Source organism: Dufourea novaeangliae, unplaced genomic scaffold (genome assembly GCF_001272555.1).
Source record: "Dufourea novaeangliae isolate 0120121106 unplaced genomic scaffold, ASM127255v1 scaffold205, whole genome shotgun sequence".
Lineage (NCBI taxonomy): Eukaryota > Metazoa > Arthropoda > Insecta > Hymenoptera > Halictidae > Dufourea > Dufourea novaeangliae.
The window spans coordinates 1,253,668-1,278,354 of NW_015374106.1; the positions used below are offsets into that span (position 1 = coordinate 1,253,668).

A 24,687-nucleotide genomic window follows, 5' to 3' on the forward strand; every position below is an offset into this window, starting at 1 on the left:
TTAAGTTAGTAATGTAAGGTTACGATATGAACCAAGTCCATATTTCTTAGCTGTGAGCAGCGTATAGCGTGTGAGCAGGTCCGTGTCTAGTTTCGTTTTACTCTGCTTATCATGAGAAATGGCGGCCGTTTCTAAAACAATGCGAGCCAGCAAAATCTCAACTAAGGAAAATGGCTGTTGGTACTATCTTGGTAGTGAGGGAAAGTAAAGTAACGACAATCATAACGTAACCTACCCAGTCAGCCAAACCTGCAAAGCCAAATTTTGTCTAATGCCTTTTATAAAGTTATTGCTACAAGTTTGATGCAAGAATCCTATAAACAACTTGCGCGCACATTGACAGCAACATAGGCAGTAACATAGGCAGCAAATTGGCAGCAACATATGCGGCAAATTAGCTTGCGCAAATCTTGTTCTAGTTTTCCCTAAATTTGACATATACACTCCTGCTCATAAATATGAGGGCACTTGACGAATATGCAGTAAATGTTATCAGGCATTACGAAAGTTCTAAAAGTGTGAAATAAACATTTTTTCGGGGATATTGAAGCTTGATGGACAAGTTTTATGCTACTGTAAAGTAATGAATGTAGCCTAAAGCATATAATTCTTACAAAACATCACAGTTTCATCATACAGACCACGTGTCCATGTACTTATGAGCGGTAGTGTAGGTCATGTTGCAAGACTTTCTGCAAATTTCTTTGACCATTTTGTCAGCTGGCGTTGCCTGCAAACCCCAAGTCAAATGCAGAAACAGATGACTATGGTTTTTTAGACAACTTTTGTCATTGATTGCTTGCAATTTGCTCGACACTTGTACACAACTGGTTATCAGGGCTACAACCAGGCCGACTTTGCTTTACCTTCCCCCACTATCATGGCAGTATAGTCCGCCATTTCCCCTAAAAATCCCTCAATCTACATAGTCTGTGAGGTTGAAATAAAGAATAGATCTATCTATACCTTCAGAAAATCTATGGCTTCCTGACCGCTACTTATTCAAAAGAATAACCGTGTCAATCTCTAATTTCCATTAAAGGACAAGAAACACACGAATAGTCGGTAGAAGGCAAAAAAGAATTTTCCCTCCTCCTGAATTGGGACACGAGGACGGCGAAAGCGGGAAGGGTCAGAGACGCGAAAATGTGACGGCACCGACCGGATTCTCCCGGTTCCGTTCCGGCGAAAGGTCCGTGTCTAGTTTCGTTTTACTCTGCTTATCATGAGAAATGGCGGCCGTTTATAAAACAATGCGACCGCTAAGGGAGGAGGACCACCGGCGCGTAGGTGGCCTCCTCGCAACGCTGCCCGACGGTGAACACGGAACACGGTGACAGAACGAAATGTCCGTGCCTTAAATGGCCACCTGAGACTTCTCCTGCCGTTGGCTGCTCGCCGCTGCCGTGTCGCGAGTGCCCTTTTTCCCCTCCTTCCCTCTCGCCCTCACGGGGGCTATCTCTTTCTGCGCCGGGATTACGCGTATATATCGCCAGCTTAAGAACTTGTGATTTTTCGCCATGTGATTCAGGCTAGGCGAAATTGACCGTTTGCGAGAAAAAAGAAATGAAACAATTCTTGCGCACACTGCACTGTGGAATATTTGACTAAAAAAGCTGGTCAACGTTACCATTTTTAAACTTAATTAAAAACAAAAATAATGTTTTGGTGCGATGATGGTGATTTGACGGCCCTTTTTGTGACGTCACATTGTATACAGAAGTATGCGACCATGTATGTACACGATCGATTTATCGCCACGGATAGATTTGCTCTAATCATTTAAGGGCTTAACAAATTTACATGGGAAAACGTTTTTTTTTCTTGAAAGCTACGTACTAGCGAATACCCTTGTCTGTTTTTAGTTTTTCTTTCAGCGACAAGGCTGAAATAATAGTTGCATAAACTTTCTTTTGACTAGACGTGTATTGATAATAAATATTGATAGCATTGGCAATATTGTGTCGTTAGTATATAAATATATTGATCTTCGGAAGGCCATAACCATGTTGCAAGGTATGATTGACACCTGAACTAATGCTTTTGATTGGGCTATAGCGAGAAAATGGTACGAAATATGGAGTATCGTTTTTGCTTTTATGGGAGAATTTTTACTTTTGGCGTTCGTCTGTGTATATACATTGGTTGAGACACTTATTTTCAGAATTCTCATAATGTTTATTATTTTGTACGAATGTCAGTTACAATAAATAATGCATCAATCGAGTTAATTTTCTTTGAAATTTTGCAAAAGTATGACTAAACATGGAATACCATTTATATATAAGAAGTTATGATTTCATGATTCAGTATTTAATATGAATACAATTTGCTAAACATGATTTTATTAAGTTGCACAGAAGAGAAGGGCATACATTTTTATTTTTATTTCACAATTGCTAATTATGAATTTATAAAGCTCAATGAAATAAGCGTCACAGTAATTTTCATACAGATTGTAATTTATTTTGAATTTAATGGATTTCTTAATAAGGACGACTCTAGACACATTAACTAAAAAGTCCATATTCTTTTCAGTATGTTAATAGTAGCTATTTATTATTTCATATCAGACTCCTAGTATAGCATTCGCTGGAAAATATGTTTGTCACATTAATAATAATATAATATAAATTTATGTTTAACTTAATAGAATTTTTAATGAGAAACACTTAATACTGGTTCAAGTAAGTAAATCTATAAAAAAATAATAAGTCCGTGTAAACATTCGCAAATATCTATTGTTCTACAAAAAATTATAGAGTATACTTTACTGTTAAAAATAAGATTCCATAAAAGCGAATAAAAATATTTTAATAACAAAAACTAATCGTGAAAGGACTAGAACAATTTATACAAATGAAAATTTCATTTCTAAAGATGGGAAATAAGAATTACTGAAATATCCGCAACATGGAGCGCGCGTGTACACGGAGAACGTAATGTAGGGTATAGGAAGAATAATAGGAATGCATTTTCACGGCCCCCAGATAAGTAATCTTTGCTCCATTAGGACCCGCGCAGACGATACTTGTAAGCGCTGTCGTGTTATAAACGACACGCTTCGCGCTGTAATTCTGCCGGAACTTTATGCTGTTGAGTCACTGCATTTGCATTAGGTGCTTCCTTCCTACGGTCTATGACTATTACCGCGCAGATTCCTATAATTGGATCCGTTTATACGTACACGACAAAGAAACGGAAATTAATATTCGGGCTCGTTAAGCTTATGATGCAATTACTTTTATTATTTATAAACATGTAATTCCAGAGATTGCTGTAAATTACATGGCTATTTCAGTGGATGTACTAACGACATTGGGATTTTTAGCATTTCATATTAATTTCAAAACAGTCCTGAATATTTTTCAATAATTGCCAGTAAATTATAGTTTACTGTAATTTGGTTACGGTTTCGGAGAATTTCAATATTTCTCAATAACCTTTAATATTACCCTGCACATTCACTTATTTTCAATAGACTTCAGTGGTTTTAGTAGTTTCTAGTACCTTTGAACACTTTAATACTTTCTAATAGTCTCGAATAATTTTTATTATTACTCATTAATTAAAATATTATTCAAGAATTGATTACATTACACATTCCCTTCATTACAAATTATTATTATATAATGTACATTAAGATCAAAGTGTTAAAAAATGATAATATCATACGATACAAATATGAATAAGTAATTTTTATAAATAACGTAAATATATATAAAATAAAAAGAATATTGAATATTTATAAATATTTTACAAATGTAACCATCGATCCACTGATTTCTTCGTTATAATTTATATAACACTGTATTACATTACACTGCAAAGTTATGAACTTTTGAATAATAGCACTGTAAAACTGTCATTATCACAATAATGAAAACTCAAACAATCCACCGAACTCCCTTCAAAATCATATTCTAATACAGTGGACTCTAACTATATTGCCACTAAATATATTGCCACGCGAGGCACTTCCCCTTCACACGTACTTTCGAGCATACAAATTCGCTCTCCCACCACATTGCGTACGCCGGCGCACCAGTACGATCTAGCTTTTGCGCAGGCGCTGAGGCTGAGGCTATGCCGACAACTTACCATGGAGGGGGCTCTGAACTCATTGCCATTTTACTTCCCTACAGTCCCGAGCATGGCAATATAGTTAGAGTCCACTGATCCTATAAAGCCAAAAATAAATCTAAAAAATTCCACCAAATAAACTGAAACACTAACCACTCACATCACAATGACCGAACACATTTCCCTGCCCCACTACCATTGCCATTCTTCGACCTATCACAGCCAAACATAAACCACTCTCTGCAACCACAAGAAACGAAATTTTTTCCTCTCAACGTATACCGGCGACACGTCAACATTGTTTTCAAGTACACAAACGCATGCACGATCGAGCGTAAACCGCATCGGAACAGTATATTCCCGCGTTCTGCATACGTCAACATTGTTCCGTAGTAAAACACGTGCACGCTCGAGCGTAATCCATTAATTTCCTGCGCGGCGTGGCAGACGCTCGGCGGGGCAGCTATGACACAAAGTTACCGACGCTATCGGCGAAACACATCGCGGTTACGTCATCGCAGCGAACCAGACAGCAGCGCAGCCTCCGCGTACAGCCGTGGAGCAGCGCTGGCGCCAGTCTTGCATTTTAGGGGCCGCCTGTTCGTTTATTGTCGCGCACAGAAAACATGGACCCTCGCGAGCAAACTCGGCTTCCGCTAGGAGAAAAAGTGGGGTAAGAGAAAGGCCTCCTACCACTTGGTATTTGGAATTACTGAAATGTATGCCAAATTAACATTCGATTTAACCTTTATTTCACTACATGGAATAAATTTACCAAGTGGTAAGAGACCACAATTACTAAAATTTATGCCAAATTAACATTCATTTTAACATTATTTGAGTACCTGGAATAAATTTACCAAGTAGTAGGAGACTTTTCTTCTACGCCGCCTTTTCCCCTAGTGGAAGCCGAGTTTGCTCGCGAGGGTACTATTATATTTGGCGGGGGCCCGGGCTGCACCGCGATCCACGGGGCCCGATTCGCACGGTGGTGGCGCGGGAACAATGGATCCTCTCCTCGACACTCGGGCAACAATGTCAAACGTGCGACCGAGTCACGTGTACGCCCAATGGGCCGATGCACACGAGTGCAATAACCGTGACTACCATGTTCCGGCGCCATCCACCGGGACCCTCGGAATCGCGGGAGCTCCCGTTCCACGGTGACTCGTTTCGCTCTGATCACCATGACTGATTGTGCTTCCAACGTGTCGAACGAGTGGACGATAACTTGTTCGTTATGCTGTTGACGTGGGATTGTTTTCGACGCGTACTGTTGGATAGGTAGCTGCGGTTCTGAAAAGGCCCTACTTATCAATTTTGATGAATCTTGGTAAAAATTGTCTGAAGTACTCTCAAATGGAAAAGGGTTTTTTACGTATTTGAAAATTAATATTTGAGACAATTTTTTTGATAATTACCATATTAACATTAAGTGATTGAGACGATTATACCAAGCTTCGTCAAAATTGAAAGGAAGACCTTTTTGGAACTACATCCGGTTGGGTGGACTGTCAGATCGGTAATGACAACAATTCTGCCCTTTTCTAATAAGATGGATAATTATGAGCTAAGATTTATTACGGTGGGTATTTTTTAAAATTTTTTGCTGAGAAGGTCTAATCAAATTTGTTTTGTTTGTGAGCATTGTTAACACGTTCGTTACCACCATATTGTTTCGAAAACGTTCGACACTCGCGGTTTCCATGATTCTATTTAGCGGAATGTTCTCATTTTCTTGATTAGGTACTAAAAACCCAGATATTGAACACCATGAAATATAGGTGAATACTGCAAACACACATTCCGTTTTTATGCAATAAAGTAGGTATTGATGACAACTTAGAAATTGGAGCGCCATACACATATACAATTTTTTCGTCATTATTTAATATAAACAAGAAGTTACATTCTAATCGAATAATTTTTTTATTTTTAGTGACTACTTTACCACGCCTATATCCGAGAAGAACCTATTTTCTTCATTAAGGAATTATTTACATAAGAATAAAATAAACATAAAAATTCAGTTAATTATTTTTCAGAAAATATTATATAGATTATCTCGATAAATAACCAAACAGATCAATTCATTGAAAATTGTAAACTAATAGCAGTAGTCACCTACATTATGTGTACATATCAAGTACTTCGCATATTGTTCAATAATTACACATATTTTAGTAACATGTCAACGAGAAATACGCGCAAATGCTACCCGATAACAAAAACTAAGTAGAAGATTAAATAATTCTCAGCTGTCTAAACAATCGGTTAAAATGTTAGTAAAAATCGGTTATCAACAGATACTAAAACAATAAAGTAAATATTTACATTTAAAATTACTAATGTAATGCAATACAACTGATATTAATATTAATATAAAGACTTAAATTAAATACTATACGTATAAATGTTTTCAATGTATTCAATATGTCAGTCAAGTTTCATACAAATATTAATAAACGGCAAGTATTAAACTATACCTACTAGAACAATCAAGTAAATTTTTGGCTTTAAAATTACTAATTTATACAAAAACCACTATCAAATACATATGTAAACTAATTTGTATTGAATGTACCACTAAAATATCATAAAAATCAATTACTAAAGTATAGGTACCACAACATCGAGCAATACATTGATAGTAAATTGTATAGAAGCATCCATTAAATATGGAATATTATTAAACATATTCAACGTGTCAATCTAAAGTCAATGTCCATAAAATGTAAATTAAAATAAAAAAAAATTTTTCAATTCACAAACTTCTAGGGGAGAAATTCCCATCCCCAATCAATTTTGCGACCCCGTCACCGACAGCTTCTACACGGGGGGACATTAGCGAATCGGTAGCCAAGCAAATACGTGGATTTGTCGAGCGTGCTCGTACGACACGGCCGGACACAAAAGCGGGCTGGGACACGGCGCAACAGGGAGAAACCGACACGATGTACCCCCTACGGAGTAGCGTTGGGCTCGGTGCTTCTACACGCGAAAAATTTGCAACCGAGACAATGGCGGTCTGGTCACCGGTCCGTCTACACGAAACACGACCGGCACGAGTTGTATTCCGGCGCCGAACGCGAGGGGGGGGGGGGAGGAAACGACGGTCCGAGATTGAAATATAACCGGTTGCTCAAATATGTATGGGGGGCAGGATGAAATTTATGCCACCGACCGCCTCCTATGTATATGCTCGTATTGGGGTGGCCAATAAGTTCTCCGATGACTTCACTGGCTTCTGAAGAAGTCGACGGAAGGAGTTCACGATAAATAGCAGAAGAATGATGGTTGCGGTGGACGAGTTTAAAACGGTGTATCGTGGTTTTTTTTTATCATCGATAATATCATTGGAAAACGGCTGTTTTATAAATGAAAATTCACAAGTAAATTGAAATTCTATATCAATAATAAATAAACAACGAATTCCTACTAGGTGTATCAATAAGTAATTTGTCGTTTCTTTTAAATAAACTGGTAATATAGTTTAAATTCAAGACACATTCCCGTTCTGTTCTCGTTTCAAAATGGTAGGAATCACTGGAGCATCACCAGATGAATATCAGCAAAAGAATACAGACTACTTATTGATTTCTCAATAAAGTAAATATTAAATTTTACAAAATATAGTGAATTTATTATTGGAACACCTAATATTTCTGTGTACATATTTACTATGTATGTAATTATCTAATATTACTATAAATGTATTTGTCAAGTAGATGTTGAAGAAATTGCAAATGAAAGACTTTGTCGCAGAGTTTTCATTTTGGAAATGTAGCACTTAATGACTAAGTAATTGATGAATATTACTCAGTAAACGAATGATTATACTATTTTTTCAGTTAGTGCACTGAGACAATATTGTTTGTAATAATTATTTTCTCAGTAATACTGTACTTTTTACACAGTGCATGATGTAAACATAATCGTTTTGGTAAATAAAAACATTGTTCACTGAGGCAATATAATCAATAGCCCCTGTCACAATTGTTTTTATTCATCGTAAGTCGTTACTACACTGCCTTATTTTTATAGACTATTTTACAAAAATAGAAATCCGTTTATAATTTAATTCCTGTATTATTGACTATATCATACCAAAATAAAATGAATACTTTCTGAAAATTGGCAAAAGTTTTCATTTCGTTTACATATTTAATGAATGCACAACTGTTCGAAAACCAGTGACAATTACAAATTTATAATAAACACAAACATTTCTAACAGGAAGATAGATCCTCACCGTTACTTGCTTTCCCAAATTATCCTTCAAAATTTCAGTTTGCATAAATTTATAATAGACACCCTCCTTTCGTTTAATTTTTTTCCTTAAGCAAACACACTGGTGATTGAAAGGAACACCTGTTCATTACCAGTTTCCCCAAAATATCCTTAAAAAATTTCAATAAAAGCGAACAGTTCGATCATGGACCAGAAAATTTCTTCAGATGACCCGAACAGCACTCAGATAAATAATTTCAACGTACCGAAGGCTGAGAATCGTTCAAGAATTCCTCGGCCACCTTGCATGCATTCAAATGCGTCCATATCGTGCAAGTGAGAGCTTTCGTCGATGAAGTGCATGCCGAATGCAAAGTAAAGAGGGAATGAAGGAGAAAGAGAGAGAACGATTGCACGAACGACCGACAAGAAACGGTTCCCGATGACAGACAAAGCGGCCAGCTGTTGCGCTCGCAACAGGAAAACGAAAGCGCTGTTCGGGCGGAAGTAGTTTTTCTGTATCGCGAAAGCGGGGGTCTCTTTCAAGCATGATAACCGTAAAAGTGGAGTGGTTCCCGTGGTGTTTTGGCTTGTATTGTTGTACAAGTGGCGGGTGGGGTGACTTTGAGTGGTCGAGACCGTAGAAGGGTTGTTTCGGTTCTGTTTTTAGATAATATTAACAGAAGCACTTAAGCAGAGAGCTCTAGTCTGATGGATCCATGTTTTTCCTACTGTGGTTTAGTTTTTTTCTTGTTGAATACAGTCAACTGGAGATTTATTAGTAAACGGGAGAAAGTTTGATGCAAGACAACTTGTTTTGAAGTAAAAGCAGATGCGAAGATTGAATTTTCTTCCATTTCTTAAGGATTTTAATATATCAGGAATAAGATTATAGATTATTAGCTTTACAATTTATCACGCTTCACGTAGTGATATGCTACAAATGCATGTAATTTGCAGTCTATTTATTAGCAACGAGCAACGTAAAATGAGAAATACTATTACAATGTTGCATTTAACCCGTCGCTTTTATTTATTGGTATATTGGGTTACACTTTTGTGAATGGAAATGTTAATAGTAGTTACTGTATGCTTGTTAAGTTAGAACTTTAACTTTGTTTTACCAGTGAAACTAGTTAGAAGTATATGAAATGAATTAAAATGGATGACGGAATAAGATACATTTGAAAATGTTAAGTCAGACTAAAGATAAACTCGACAAAGTTTTGTCTACAGTACGGTACATATCATTTTTTGACAGAAAACATTCAGTAAAAACGCTATAGTTAATAATATTTTCTATGAACTGGACATAAAAATAAAAAATTTACTTTCAAGAATTTAGATTTTTAATAATAAGTGTATGAATACATGCGTATTTCATTGTGGAACGTAAACAATGATACTTTATTTTTTTTTAAAGTCGAATAAAATATAATGTACCACTAAAAAGTTGACATCTCATAAGCAACGAATTTGTACTGTTATCTAAGAATTATTCAACACTATTCACCTCTTCATTAATTATGTTCCTTTCAAAGTGTTAATTTTTGACATAATAACATTAAGGGAAAGAAGTAACTGAAAACAGGAAAGTTAATTATGATTCAAGAAGTATGTTCTAATATTTTAATATTTGAAGATTTCTGAAGACAAAGCTGTAAATTGTAATTTTGTAAATACCAAAATATTACAAAAAAAAATGTAAACCCCAAAGAATTACCATATTGTGTCCATTGTTTGAAGAAAAGTTAGAATGAATTGTTGAAGTATAACTTCAAAGATTATTCTAACTATTCGTATAGAAAATGGTACCTTTGTTGATGAAATTTTTCACAAATCTTAAACAAAATATTGAAGGCATAAAATAACAGAAACTACCACAGTCGAAAATACACAAACTACAGAATATTCGAGTAAATATTAATAAATTGTAACACGAACATAAAAAATAAACATAAGAACCAGAAAGAAGCTATAACGAAAAAGGTATCAATACACTGAGGACATTTATAGCACCTCGTAAGTTCCAGAACACAGTAAAATAAAAACAAAACAAAGTATCATTTCCATAAATTACTGTCCAAAAATATGGACTTTCATAAATATCCGCACTCCGGTTATTAATAAGAATACCTATTGAACCTGTTACAAAACTTCCATTATCCTCTAACAAAAGGATCAATATTATATGAAATCTCGGAACTCTACATTAAAAATTATTTTATTTCCAGTAATAGACCAACAATTTCTGCTCACGTAATAATCGTACGAATCTTCGAGAACGATCACTTTCTACACTTTTTCAGAATCCATCAATGCACGATCTCGCGATGACAGATAAATCTCTATCGGACTCGATCTAGAACGTCGTCGCGAACCTGGAATTCCAGTGTTCGAGCATTAAGGTTTCACGAGCGGACCTCCCCAGAGTTATTTTCGGTCCGATAAACACGGCGTACGCGTTCGCCGATCGAGGATCGATGCGCGGCCGAGTTGTATAGATCGGTATCGGCCCGGGTATCAATCGATCTTGACTAGATCCTCTGTAGATCGAAGGATAACGCGCGGTACCAGGCACAACAGAGGTAGATACAGAGGAGCGGCGGTTTAACGCGAAGATCGATGGTCGATTGCATACTGAATGGCGTCGGGGAGGCCCCTAAATCACTGACCCCGAGATTTAGTGCACGGGGGGAATCCCTCTAGTAATTCAATCGGCGAACGGACAGCCTCGATCGGTTTGGAGAAAAAAAGAAGACGTTCAATATGGACAATGTTTTTCGCTGAGTGACATGAAAATTTCCCTAATTCTGTCTAAGACCCAACGATATATTATATCACGATCTGTAGAAAATTGATGTATAACGAATAGAGAAAAGTAGCCAAATACCATTTCGTTTTTCGAACGACATTCTTACAAAATCAATCGTGACAGATGGAAGACTTTTATGGGTATTCAATTATATATATTTACGCTCAATTTAAGATCAGTCTCATATTTCTCACGTTATGAACAATGTTTAATATTGAACTAACATTAAAGAAACATAAATTTTACCTAATATGAAATAACCACCCAAATATGGAACACTGATACCAAGTACCTATAATATTTTCATGAAAAACGAACAAAATGTGACTTTATTCTTCGTATTGATTAAGACACTTTGGTTATAAAATCACATATTTAAAAGATTAAATAAAAAATAGCTATTTGCAATAATCACATATCCAAGTGACAAACTACTTTGGATTTTCACAAAGTTAAATACACGATATTCTGCATTTTAAAAAAAATCACATAGCTTCATAAATACTTATAAATATCACAGGCAGACATGTTAAGAAAAACAAAAAAATAATAAAAAAGACGTAAAATACATGATATTTACGCACAGTTATAAGTTTCCGAATAGCAGCAAAACAAAACGATCCTGCCACGTCACTGACCGTCGTTCGACTGACGAGTCAGCACAGATATACATTGGTCGGATATTCAAAATGGCACTATTCTATATTGTATACTATTTCCTATTTGGCCAATTTCCTTTAAAATAGAGACATTTGTCTATAACCATTTTTATTTAGACGGAGTTAATATTGACATTGGATTTCTTACGTTAGTTATTAATATCAATTATTAATTCATTTCTATTAATAATATTAAGAATTAATTATTTAATAAACGTCGCCACGCCGAGATTTTCTCTTCGCCTTATAATATGGTCTAAAATTCGTGGTTGAAAGTACGAGCGAAATATGAAAAACACGGGTCGCACTTGTGCAATAATTAATGGGCCACGCGATGTAGAAACAAGATACTTATTATTTTCTTTAATTAAATGATTCTTGAAATTTATAAAGAAAATAATTTTAGAAAGTGGTAATCTTTGATAATTTTACTTGTTCTCAATGATTTAAACATATTTATACTTTTAACATAAAATATAGTTTTCTCGCGGTCAAGCGGCTATTTTAAAATACCGTGCGACGTCACAGTGGTCCGGAATCAAAATTAGTAGTTCATACGATTATACAAACTGAGCAATAAAAAATGTTGAAACTTATAACTTGTTTTAAATAGAAGTAGCCAAATAAACGAATTTTTATCAATTGGAGGGATCCTCTTCGACTCTGTCTTCTTCACTAACATAGTTAGTTCTCAATATTTTCACGAATGTCTGAATTTCTAGGGAATTGTTTTTCTATTTCCTTTACTGACAAGGGAAGGCACGGAAGTGCCCCCCTCAGATTATGATGAAACTTTGTATGTCTGTTAAGCAGTCAAAAATAAGGGATATGTATTTTTTTTATCGGCTGGGGCGCTACTTTAAGGGGTGAAACCACTCCTCGAAGTTTCGACCAGAAAGTACTATCTCGAAAACCAGAAGATATACATGAAAACTTCTAATAGACAAGGTTTGCGGCTTTTTATGTAGAATAATGCAATGCTAACAAATTAACAAAAATATAATTTGTTTATAACAAAAAAATTTCGGATCGAAACTTCGAGGGGTGGTTTCACCCCTTAAAATCGCGTCTCAGCCGATAAAAAAAATACGTATCCTTTATTTTTGACTGCTTAACAGACATGCGAAGTTTCATCAAAATCGTAGGGGGGCACTTCCGTGCCTTCCCTTGTGAGATTGATGACACGAAAGGGTCTTAAGAATAACTAAATTCACGAAACAAATCTTCTATGGTAATAAATCTTAATGATAAGTTGACGCGAATTTTCTGGAGGATAAAAGAAATTTGGTTTTGATCACGACTCTGAAAACGACGGATAAAGACGAGTGGGGAATGGTGAGCGGCATCGGAGTCGGGGCGCGAGCAAGAATCGAATTTGCCTAAAATCATTGCGTCCACCAGTCGTTTCACGGACTCGTGTGGACCGTGGGTAAAGGCCACGGATTGACCGTTTCGGGCGCGGGGATGGGGTATTTAACATTGAATGCCACATCTGCCATATAGCTGGACAATTCTGAATTATACATCCGTGGCAAGATAGCCGGCTGAGTGGCCGCGGAATTGTGCCACTATTTCTTTGCCGACAATCGAAGCTGTCCCGTAGCGCGATAACGCTACTCTCGCCTACGGATTGAGATTCACGCGGAGGACCAGGGATGAGCAAAAATTCTCATTTGCATGAGAAATCGTCAGTAAAGGATAGGTCAGATAAACAATAAGCGAAATTATTAAACAATTTTTGTTTTTAACGATTATTATGGCAAATTTTGGGGACTACAGTAAATCCTCGATGAGTGTTCGAAGGCTCCTCGGTACTGACAAGGGGAGGTCCTCAGGTTTACGGTTGACTTTTCAATGAGGTTTAGCACAGTGATAGAGCTTGGAAGTCCGACGACAATGATATTTGTTTTAGCCGCATATTACCATTAGTTTATGAAATATTTAATGTTCAGTGCCAAGGAGCCTTCGAACGCTCATGGAAGATTTACTGTATTATGGCAAATTAACATTTCTATAGATTATATGTTTCAATACTCAAAGAGCTTATTAACCCTCTAGGACATGGACTGTGAATACGATAGTCCTTTTTTTTGAATTTTAACCCTCGGAAGGCGGATGGTCTAGGACGGACACGGCAGACGAATGCAGAGTCATTTTGAGCCATAGTAGAATTTTCATTGTACACAGGCTTGAAGAGGGTGTTTAAGAGGATTATGGAAAAAATTTATGTACATCTTCAAGTTCATGTATTACATTTACATATAGTTGCAGAGAATATGGCTAAAATTATGGATAAAAATTTATGTACATTATTTCTTTAAGTTCATATATTACATTTACATATAAGTGCAAAAAATATAGATAAAATTTTATGCATATCTTCAAGTTAATATAATTATTACATTTACATATAACTGCAAAGAATATGACAATAGCTACAGATGGGTCAAAATAACCCTGCATTCTTTGTAGGAGGGTTAAAAGGCGGCAGTAGGCTTTTGGTTTATCTTTTAATTCAATAAGTTTTCATTTTTACTGGTAAATTATTAGGATGGAAAAAAATATTTTTTAAGTAAATCAAATTTAGAGAAAAAGAAGATTTAAACCTTTTATTGGTGTGGTGAGACTTATTTCTGTATGGTACCGATTAAACAGTCATCGGTAGACTGTGGAATTTACGTATTTATAACATACATAGATGTTTAAATTACGGTATATGGAAATATTTAAATTTTCAGTACCGAGGAACCATTTTCAGGACGTAAAGTCCGGGGTGAATTTACAAGACTCCTGAACTTTTATGTTATTTATACATAAATATAGAAGATTTTTAACAATTCATTTTAGTACTTTATTTTGGCATGAATCGATACAGCGTTCACTTCAATTAATTTTCATGCGGTCAATTTTAAAGTGTTCATATTTTTGAAGATATGTCCATAAAGATGACAAATAGGGGTATATCCTCAATTTTTTCAAATTTTTAAATAGTTCCGCGGTATACAAACAGGGCATTCATTTAAAACACTTGCAAAATAAATGGTTAAAAAATAATTTTCTTTTAACTGAAATCATTTTTATTGGGTACTCTTGTGTCTCCACTGGAAGTACCCATAAAGCTCATTTTCATCAGTTTGTTAGTTCAATAGTTATGATTTATTCAAAAAAGGTTGACCCGAAATTTCAAACAGCTGTAAAATCAACAATTTTCAAAAATTCTTCGAGACACGTTTATATATCGCCAAAGACTACAACAGAGTTGGGCAGACTTTTATTCGAATAATACGCAGTAAAGAGGAGCAGTATCTGAGGGTGGCGTTCTGAGCTTTAAACAGTTAATGAGCTTAAATAATTGTTCGACAAATGTTGATTCATTCATAAAGAAGTATTATTTTTATTATAAAAATTGACATTTCCACGTTTAAACAATTAAAACTAACAAAATATTTCTTTTATCTTTCATTCGTTATTTCAAACTTTTTATCTAGATAATGAGTTTGCCCATCTCTGGACGACAACATATCCAAATTTGATATCAGTGGAATTCAGATCCGATTTCGCAAGGAATGACCCCTAAATCAAAAAGGACCCTGTCTCTACTCTATAGTTAACAGCTACACAACCTATCTAATATAAAAAAACCACTAACTTCAAATTCTTTGAACAAACCACGATATTTCTAAATCTTCTAAAGGACAATTTCTCCCATTCCCAAAGCCACCGCACGATCCCGACCATAAAATTGACTCGTCGCCGGAAACAGAGTGTTCCATCGTCCCAGCGTCCGGTGCCCCGAAACCCCATTCCTCATACGTTTCACGTACACGCCGCACCCTTTCCCTCCGGAAAGGACCGCTGGAATAACACGCTAACATACCAATTTCGAATTTGTACCTATTGGCCCTAATACTTATCGCACCAAGGGAGCTCCAATGCGAAGAAGGTATCAAATGGGTAGATCGTGCAGGTGCAAGGAAACCGTCCTATGGGGTTTCTTTAGGTGTGCTCGCGCGGCACTGGAGATGCATTTCGAAGAAATCGAGTGAAAAAAAGAACGGGGTCCCACCGACGCCTACGGTTCTCGGGTGCCGATCGGCCCTCAGGATCTGCCGACAGGCCAGAAAATCGAGCTTTCGACAAGACAATCGTATATACACGAGAGAGTCGGCCGCCTGACCGCCTCCTATAGACCTCGGCATGCACCACGAATACGAATGTCCCCGGTCTGGAGGTGCGTAAGGTAGGAATTCACATTCCTGGCCATATTCGGCTCTCGGCCGACCCCTCGTGTCGGCTCTTAACTCTTTCAGAAACCCGCGAACACGTGGAGTTACCGTATATATATCCTTCTGTGTATAAACACGGTTAGACCGAGACCAAACGAAAGCTCGTATTTGGCCCTCTCTCGTTGACTTCAATAGTTCAAGTCTGAATTTTAATCGTAAACCCCATCCTCCCGATTTTGTCGGCTGTTGCACGGGTGATCGGTATGCAGGGTGTTTCGGGAGGAAACTGATGAGCCTCTTTATGGGCATACTTAAGGGGTCATGCTCGGTCAGAAATTTTCAAAAAATCGATTTTTCACTTTCTACATTTTCTTTAAGTACAACGTCTCGAGAATATTCTGTGCAAGTTTCAAGGTAATCCAATTAAAAATGACAGAGTTACAGGCGTTAAAAAATGAATATTTTATATATGTGTAAGCTTGACTTGAGACTTTAAACGCGTTTTTCTCGAAACTACATTTTTCAAATCGGTGATCAATATTTCTCGAAAACTACTGTGTCGATTTACATGGAGCCTTTTGCGCCTTATTTGAAATCAGAAAAATCTGTCCTTGAACGAAGGATTCTTTTGTTCGTTCCATAGTTTTTTTTTAATTGACCAGAAACGAGTGATTTTTAGGTGAAAATCGCACTTTTTCAGGCAAACGTCCGCTATTTTGTCCCTGATCAATATTTCGAAAAACCCCACGTTCAAGGGTAAGATTGGTTCTTCCATTATATAAATCTTACTGAATTTTTAATTTCAGATGAACCGTTACGAAGTTACAGTGATCACGGCAGACCACTTTTTGTGAACAGACATCCGGGAGATCGCTCACCATTTATTTACTAATAAATATTTTTAAATCAAAAAATTACTTTATAATCGAGAAACTGCAATCTTTGAAACACAGACACATTTTTTGAAAAAGGTCTTATAATTATCGAGAAAAAAATTCCCAAAGAACACTCTTTTTTCGGCCCTTCGACTGATGACCCCTTAACCTTTGGATGATGGTGTGTGGGTCCATTTAGACGTAGGATACCAGAAACTTTATACACCATTTCAGAACACTGATGCATGTGTACAGTTGTTTATGTTAGCATTTTATGAGGTCAGTATGTGTATATAAATTCTTTTTGGAACATGTCTAAAGATGGGTGAGTAGGGGTCCATCAGGACTCTGGAGCGTGATCTATTCGATCATCAACAACGTTCACCTTCCGAGAGTTAAACAGTTAACTACAGACCACCCGCCTCAAAGATGAACAATCTAACACGGGCTCATTTTGAATAACTGAATATTATTTTTCGTTATTGTTTCGGAATTTGGGTGCTATTATTATGCTACTTACTGTCAATTGAAGTTGTACCATAAACATTGAAATAACAGTAACAATACAAACCTCCGAATTCAATAATAATTACAAAATTTTTTTAACCATAATTATAAACTGTCTTGAACTAAGATGAATTTAAAAGGGGAAGAAGTTTATGTTTCAGACTTGTAAGTTATTAATAGACTACGGAAATTTATGCAAATACAGATTTTTCTGAAGTAATTTGTTAAAACTGAAGTCAAATAAGATCATATTTATCTTATTACAGATTCGATCAGGTTCCAAACAATATGGACACTTGATCACGATTTATTAAACTTTTTAATGCACTGATCTGTAAACAATCGTGTATGTAGTGAATACTTAAAATCTGTAGTCTAGTTATAATATTAGTAAGATTTCTTATTGTATTTTGCCTTTGGCCTTACCTTGGACATAGAAGCGCCCAATCCAGCTTGACACGAACCCTGCCTATGGTATCCCCAGTACCCTGAAACGGAAACACGCAATTATATCGTGTCGTCCTTCGCTGTTTGTAAGAGAGACGTCATATCTCGGTCGATTCGTTTGAACGGACCCTTGACAGCATACTGGATGCCCTCGAATAATTGAGCGTCTCCCTTGGTCCCTAATCTTTGTAATCATTCGATGTATAATTATATTATTAAGTAAACGACGAAAGATTGATGCAATACGAAATGACTACTTAAACAGGATCAGGGACATCAACCCTTGGAAATAAGACACCTGGAAGCGGATCTTTTTATTCATGGTCAAATTTAGCGTAAACATACTTGAAAATCAATTTTAAAGGCAAATTATTTTTTGGTATAAATAATACTTTCGTGTCTGGAGGAAAACTAAAATATATCGCTAATTTATTTTTGGATCTATAAAGATAGAAATACAATAGTGCTCTTTATTATCAAATATTAAATATAACTTTCTTTTGAAGTGATATACGTGTTATAAAATTACAGAAACATTGAAAAGGACTCTGATAACTCTAGATTAACTCTAATAACTCTAGAACTCTGATAACTCTAGAATAACTCTTTTTTCAAGATGGTGGACAGGACGACAGATGAAACTTCTAGCTCCACGAGTCATGAGGTTACGCAAGATTTTGATTGTAAAAGTATCTCACAGTTCGATGATTCACCGTATTCGTGTAATTTAACTATATCAAACTAATTCCTGTTAGCCAAATTGGAAACGAAGACAAAGAAACGACAATTCAAAATCATTTTGACATCCCAGTGCTTCGACGATTATTTTCTCCTCCATCTTGAAGTATTACCAGAGTTGTTTCCAGTGTTTGTATAATTATCATGAACAAGCGGGGCCGCGTTTACCATTAGGCAAAATAAGCACATGCCTAGGGCCCGCAGAAAAGAGGGATCCACATAAAGGTGTTTGTCATTACTGAATGAAATTAATAAATTCGCTGGCCTCGACCTCTAAATTTAATTAACAAAATTTGTAAGAATAATATGGAGGCAAAATATTTACGTCGCGGCATCGCAGTGAGTTCACATGAACTCTCGTTTCGAGAATTTTCATTTTCCGTACAGAAAATGGTAAAAAAATTATTTACGTAGTACTCTTTCCGAACAAAAGCTCAATGCATTGGCGACACTGTATACAAAAAAAATATTTTAAAAACTTTTTGTTATGAGGCTGTTATTAATAAGTTTACAGACCTCAAAATCAGAAAACAAAAATTTTTAATTTCTTAAAATAATTTCATACTTAGTGATTTTTTATTTTCATTTTATATTTTTTTATCATTTCAAACTGTAATAATATAAATTAATACAACTTCAAAAATTGTGATTCAAAATATGAACTCTCATTCTTGTTTATACATATAAGAAACCCCGAATTTCATTTACATGTCTAGGTTCCCAAAAGCTCGACAGCGGCCCTGTGAACAATATATCACTTTAGAAGGGAACAAATTCAATAATTTCTGATAAAAAACGTGAATAACATACGAAATATTGCTGCTTTAACATCAATTTAAAACTTTTGGGACAGACCGTATAAAAGAGAATTTTCAATATCGACTAAACATTCTAATAAACTTACTAGTTGAGCAAAGAAATTGCATTTCCATTGAGAGACTCGCATTCCCATGAGAAAGGGGTGAAAGATTTCACGCATACTTATTTGTTAGACGTCTCGTATAGCGACACCGAGGTCGTACGTCGAGCTATCGACTAGGAAGTCGGGTAGACATCGCTTTAAAGGCCCATCGCCACGCACTCTCGCGCAACTACGAGGAATACGTGCATGCATCATTAATCCCGGATCGATCTTCCACCGTGACGCCTTCGCAGTACGTTTTCCCCGCGAGATCGAGAGAATCGATCCATCAGTTCCTCGTTCGAGGCTCTCTCGTGTAACTTCCAGGAAATTTCTACTCGACGCCGAGTTCGATTGAAATGTAATTTAACTGGTTACGTGAAATTGATTCTGACCCGGTTGCGTTTTCGAATAAATTCTTATTTGTTTGGGAGTAATTAAGGTGGTCTGTGCCAAATTTGAAAGATCAGATAATTAAATAAAATTCATACAGATTGTTTATTAGAACGAAATACACTCGAGAGATTTGAGACTAGGTCGTTGATGAAATAAATAAGGTAAAGCTTGTAAAAAATTTAGTTTTTAACACAGCTCTTTTGGCAGATTTCTTACCGGAAGTATAATATTTTCTTTGCACAGAAACTGGAATGTTAACCAAAGACTAGGTACTGAAAGTATAAATCCTGGGCTTTCTGATAACGAATTAAATCTTATACCATGCCGAACATTCCAGGAAAATATTTGACAATAAATTTAAGTAACCTTAAAAGTTAGTGATGTTTGATTTAATAATAGCGTCAGGTCATTCTATTGCTATTTGTAGGGTGCTTATCCTCTAGCTTATATCCGAAAATAGAGATTATTTATCGAGAATAATTTTTGCTCGTTTACTTATGTCACTTGTACTATGATTATCTGTAATTAAATATTTTTTTCATGTTAAAGTTACGATTCAGGTTGAATTACAGATTAAAAAATTTACATAACGAATGATTTTTATATTACTGAACAACAATAAACTTTTGGTTCTATTACATAGTTTTGAACTTCAAGGTCGAATTAATTACTAGATATATCAATTAGTAATCCACTATGTCGATACAATTTAATTTGTTTCTCAGAAAATATACCATATTACAAATTTATTTAAAAAATTGTGGATTGCTTAATGGTACACCAAATAACATCATCTAACGTATTGAGCCAAATCATATCTAACTTCTATCCCTCTCGTCCAATCTCCTTTGAGTCTAACAAAATTTACTATTAATTAAACCAGCACATACTCGACACATCATTAGTAATCATATAGGTAACAAGACTATTTTGAAAAAGTATCTTCAATTACTTTAAGAAACAAAATGATTTCATTCTACTTTTTCATGAGTTTTCATCTGTTGTGACAATGATTTCATGAGTTCTGATCTGTGATATCATGATTTCCTTCTTGTCCAGAAAGATTACAAAACTCTAGAAATTCAAAGTGTATCAAAGGACAGCTTAATCCGAAAACAAAGAATTTCATATCCACCCCATTTTGTCGCAATTCAACCGATTAAAGTAATCGGTACGTGTATCATTATATTCAAGCTTCCTGATAAATAATTCATCCCGCCAAGCCATCTTTTTCACGATTACAGTTTCCACTTCTCGCAATTCGCGTCTTGTACAAACGTTCCACGATTACGATTTTTACTGTCCTCCTCCCGTAGCTCGTGGTTTCCTATAATTTTCCGTTTTTTCCTCCTCGTTTAAACCAGTTCAAACGTCGTGAACAGAGGACACACGCGTTCACGAGGTTTGACAGACCGTTTTATCCACGGTTGATCCTATTTCATGTGCTGAGGCGGCAATTACGTATCATCGAGAAAAAGGGAAGGGTTATTATAGCCGTTCTTCTGGTAATTCGCTCTTTCCGCTCCGCGAGTCCGCCAACCAGAAATGCCCTTTTGCAATCGTAGAAATATCCACCGTTTCTTTCGCCCGCCTCGCGATGATATTTCAGTAGAGGATAGCAGACACTTCCATGGCCCGTAAAGAAAGAAAAACGAAAGGACAGCGAGCGGAAAATTCATTTCTCCGAGCTGCTCGAGTTCACGCTGTGTTATCTAAGTAACAAGCAAGGTTATCCAGATGTTAAAGTAGTTTCGAGCAAATAATGGTAGTAAATTATAGGACTTGACCCCCTAAGAACTGGAATAAGTGTCACTCGCCCGGAGAATTTAGTATCGATCGGAAAAATGGCGTCAAAGCCTGTCTAAGTAACTATGAAAATGGATATAAATAATTTTCCTTTTTACTCTTCAACGGTGGAATTTTGTTTTGGGTATGTACTTATATACCAGTTGATTCCTTTATTCGAATAAAAGGAATATGTTTTTCAATTTGTACGAAACTTTCAATTTTTATAACAATACTATTTTATTTTTTCATGTGACGAGTACCTATACTCGTCTCTACCCAAAAAGTGATCATTTCCTCATGACGAGTATACTCGTCAAAAACAGTTATTAATGGGTTTAGAGTTTTACAATTTCAAACTATTATTTCTTTAAAACTTACTCAACATTTGGATAACTTCCATTGTAAGACTCATAACTGATTAAATATTTGATTTTATATTTAAAGAGCTGTTTCATCACTTGGGTGAGAATTCAAAACGTTATCTGTGACTCGAGTCAGCACCAGTGATGTAAATACCTTAGTATATGATTTTTATGGTAAAATGATATTAAATTATACAGTAACTTGTATTTGTTATAAAAAAACTGCGGATTTTATGCATTTATATCATATACCTATGATTGTCAACAGTTAAATTCAGTGAAATGTTTAATAAAGCTTGATTACGTTTTTGTTTTATTTGTAACCTGACCGATCCATTTATAGAGTAAACAAATTTTTCTTCAATTCCTGTTTCCTTAAATCAGCCCACATCCATAAACATCCGCAATTTAGTTATCTGCTAATTCATAGACAGATGGATCATGTGAACTTTTCTTTGGAATGAACATATTTTTACTACAATTTTCAATGTGAAATTCTTGATCTGACAATTATTTTAAACTGATCATTGAATTATTAACAGTAGAACTAACAAATCCGTCAAAATGACGGATTCCTTATTTTACTATTACTGAAATTATAATATGTAATGTCCTTAGTTGGAATTTCTGTTCAGCTGTAATTTACTATGTATGCATTTTATATTATACTGTATTATGCTAAATTATATTATATATTATGTATATTACAATATTACACAATTTAATTTAGTACGCAATCAATGCTGGTAGTTGTAGTGTTAAAGTATAACAGAATTACTTTAATTTTTGAGGTGACAGTTATAAAGACGCTGGGATTGCTTGTATATTGTAATTATTAATTATCAATTAATTCGTCATATTTAATGTATGAAACTATTTTTTTTTTAACGAAAGAGATTTTAATTAATATTATGTTCCTAATTGAGACGATTTTCAGGTTAAACAACACATACAATGATTAAATGAAGATCCGCTACGATCTTAAGGTGGCAATAAATGGGACATGTACCATATTCGCATCAAAACAAAATCGAGAAGACTATCGATTAAATTAAAACGACTGTTTTCCGGAACCTCTGGTCAAAGGTAGACGTCTCCGGAATTTCGAGTTCCGAACAACCAAATTAACTAATTATTTATTGTGTTGATTAATACCAATTTACTATTGTTACTGTTGTTAATGTTAAATAAATGAATTATGTATAAGGAAGAGACGCGGAATCACAACAATATATTATAATTACTAATAAAGTAGACGAAATAAATCTTCTTTACAAGGGAATAAAAAAAGAAAGATCAAAATCGACGGCGTCTAAGTTGATTAACCAATTGAGACTTGTAACGACAGGCCAATTAGATTGATTGGCCTATTTCTCCAAATGTCAAACACAATTACTACGAGAAAGGTTTGAAAGGGGTTCGGGACCGAGGCGACGCGACACAGGAAGTAAAAGACCGTCGCCCAGAGAAAGAGGTTTTAGTTTCGTTTCACGTGCCAGCCACTTTATCGCGTAGTCTCGAGCCGTACGGAAGTTCTTTTACGCCCATCGCTGTACATCAAATGCGCACGATGAGAATGCAGAAATGTAACCACGAGGTATGCGCACGTATCAATTTCTCTCTTTTTTTTTTTTCATGCGCCGTCCTAAACATTTCCGACATCGAGAATGATGACAGTAAAATTGTGAATATCCAAAAACTTATTTATTCTACCAAACGAAAAATTTCGTATTATTTAGTCGGTCTTCATTTTTCCATTAAAAAAATCAAATAGATCGAAATGACCCATTGACATCACTGTAATTAATATACTGCAGATTGTATGCATTTATAGCCTACCAGGCTCAGTGAAATACAATAAAAAACAAAACATTGATCAGATGCAACTAGATTTGTATTCGTTTCCAAACAGAATAAAATGCTTAAGAGAAGAAAGAAATTACTACAGTTGCTCTTCTCTTTGTGAATTACTCTAGTAATTAAGTTATAACTGCATTTTTTAAATGATAACTATATATCTGTAAGGAAAGAACTCAAATTTTTATCTGATATAGTTTCTTCTGAAACTTCTTAAATGGCATGACTTATATTCCACATTTGTCGGCGTATAAAACACTTTTTTTTCTTTTAAAATAATTCTGAAAAATAGAGTACGCAGATACTCGGTTTTTGAATACTTTCATTTCTGGAAATTTAATATTCAACGATGAGGTGTTAGCCTCAACAATATGTACAAAAAAGGGGGCGCGTTTTATAGGTTGGTAGTTAATTAATTAATTTATTTATTTACTAACCAGTAAATTTATAGTTGCGTAAACCTATAGAGGTAACAAGCAAATTACCTATGCATAGGGCTGGCTTAACAACAAAGAAAAGAAAAAGGCTTACACACAGAAATAGAAATAAAAATTAAATAAAACGAAACAAATATAACAGTTATAAAGGATCTGGAGTTATGCTTGATTTTTTTAATGCAACCAACTTCCTACTCCAAAACCTGTTATAAGATTACTGAAAAAACATCGATTTTTAATTTTCACGGTTATACAAATTGAGAGGCGAAAGAATGTCTCTGGCACCTGTCTTTGCAAATACTATGCATTAGGTGCAGCAATAAGTAACCCACTATTTTGTTTGAATAAAAATGACAGAAGATGCTC

At 35.4% G+C, this 24,687-nt stretch overlaps 1 protein-coding gene across 1 annotated transcript in view; it reads right to left on the reverse strand.

The window, feature by feature from the left end:
• Positions 1–24,687, reverse strand: part of LOC107190848 (integrin alpha-PS2-like) — a 173,172-nt gene that overhangs the window by 27,505 nt on the left and 120,980 nt on the right. Inside the window, 1 exon segment of the mRNA XM_015579733.1 lies at positions 17,822–17,883. Coding sequence (XP_015435219.1) covers positions 17,822–17,883 — 62 coding nt within the window.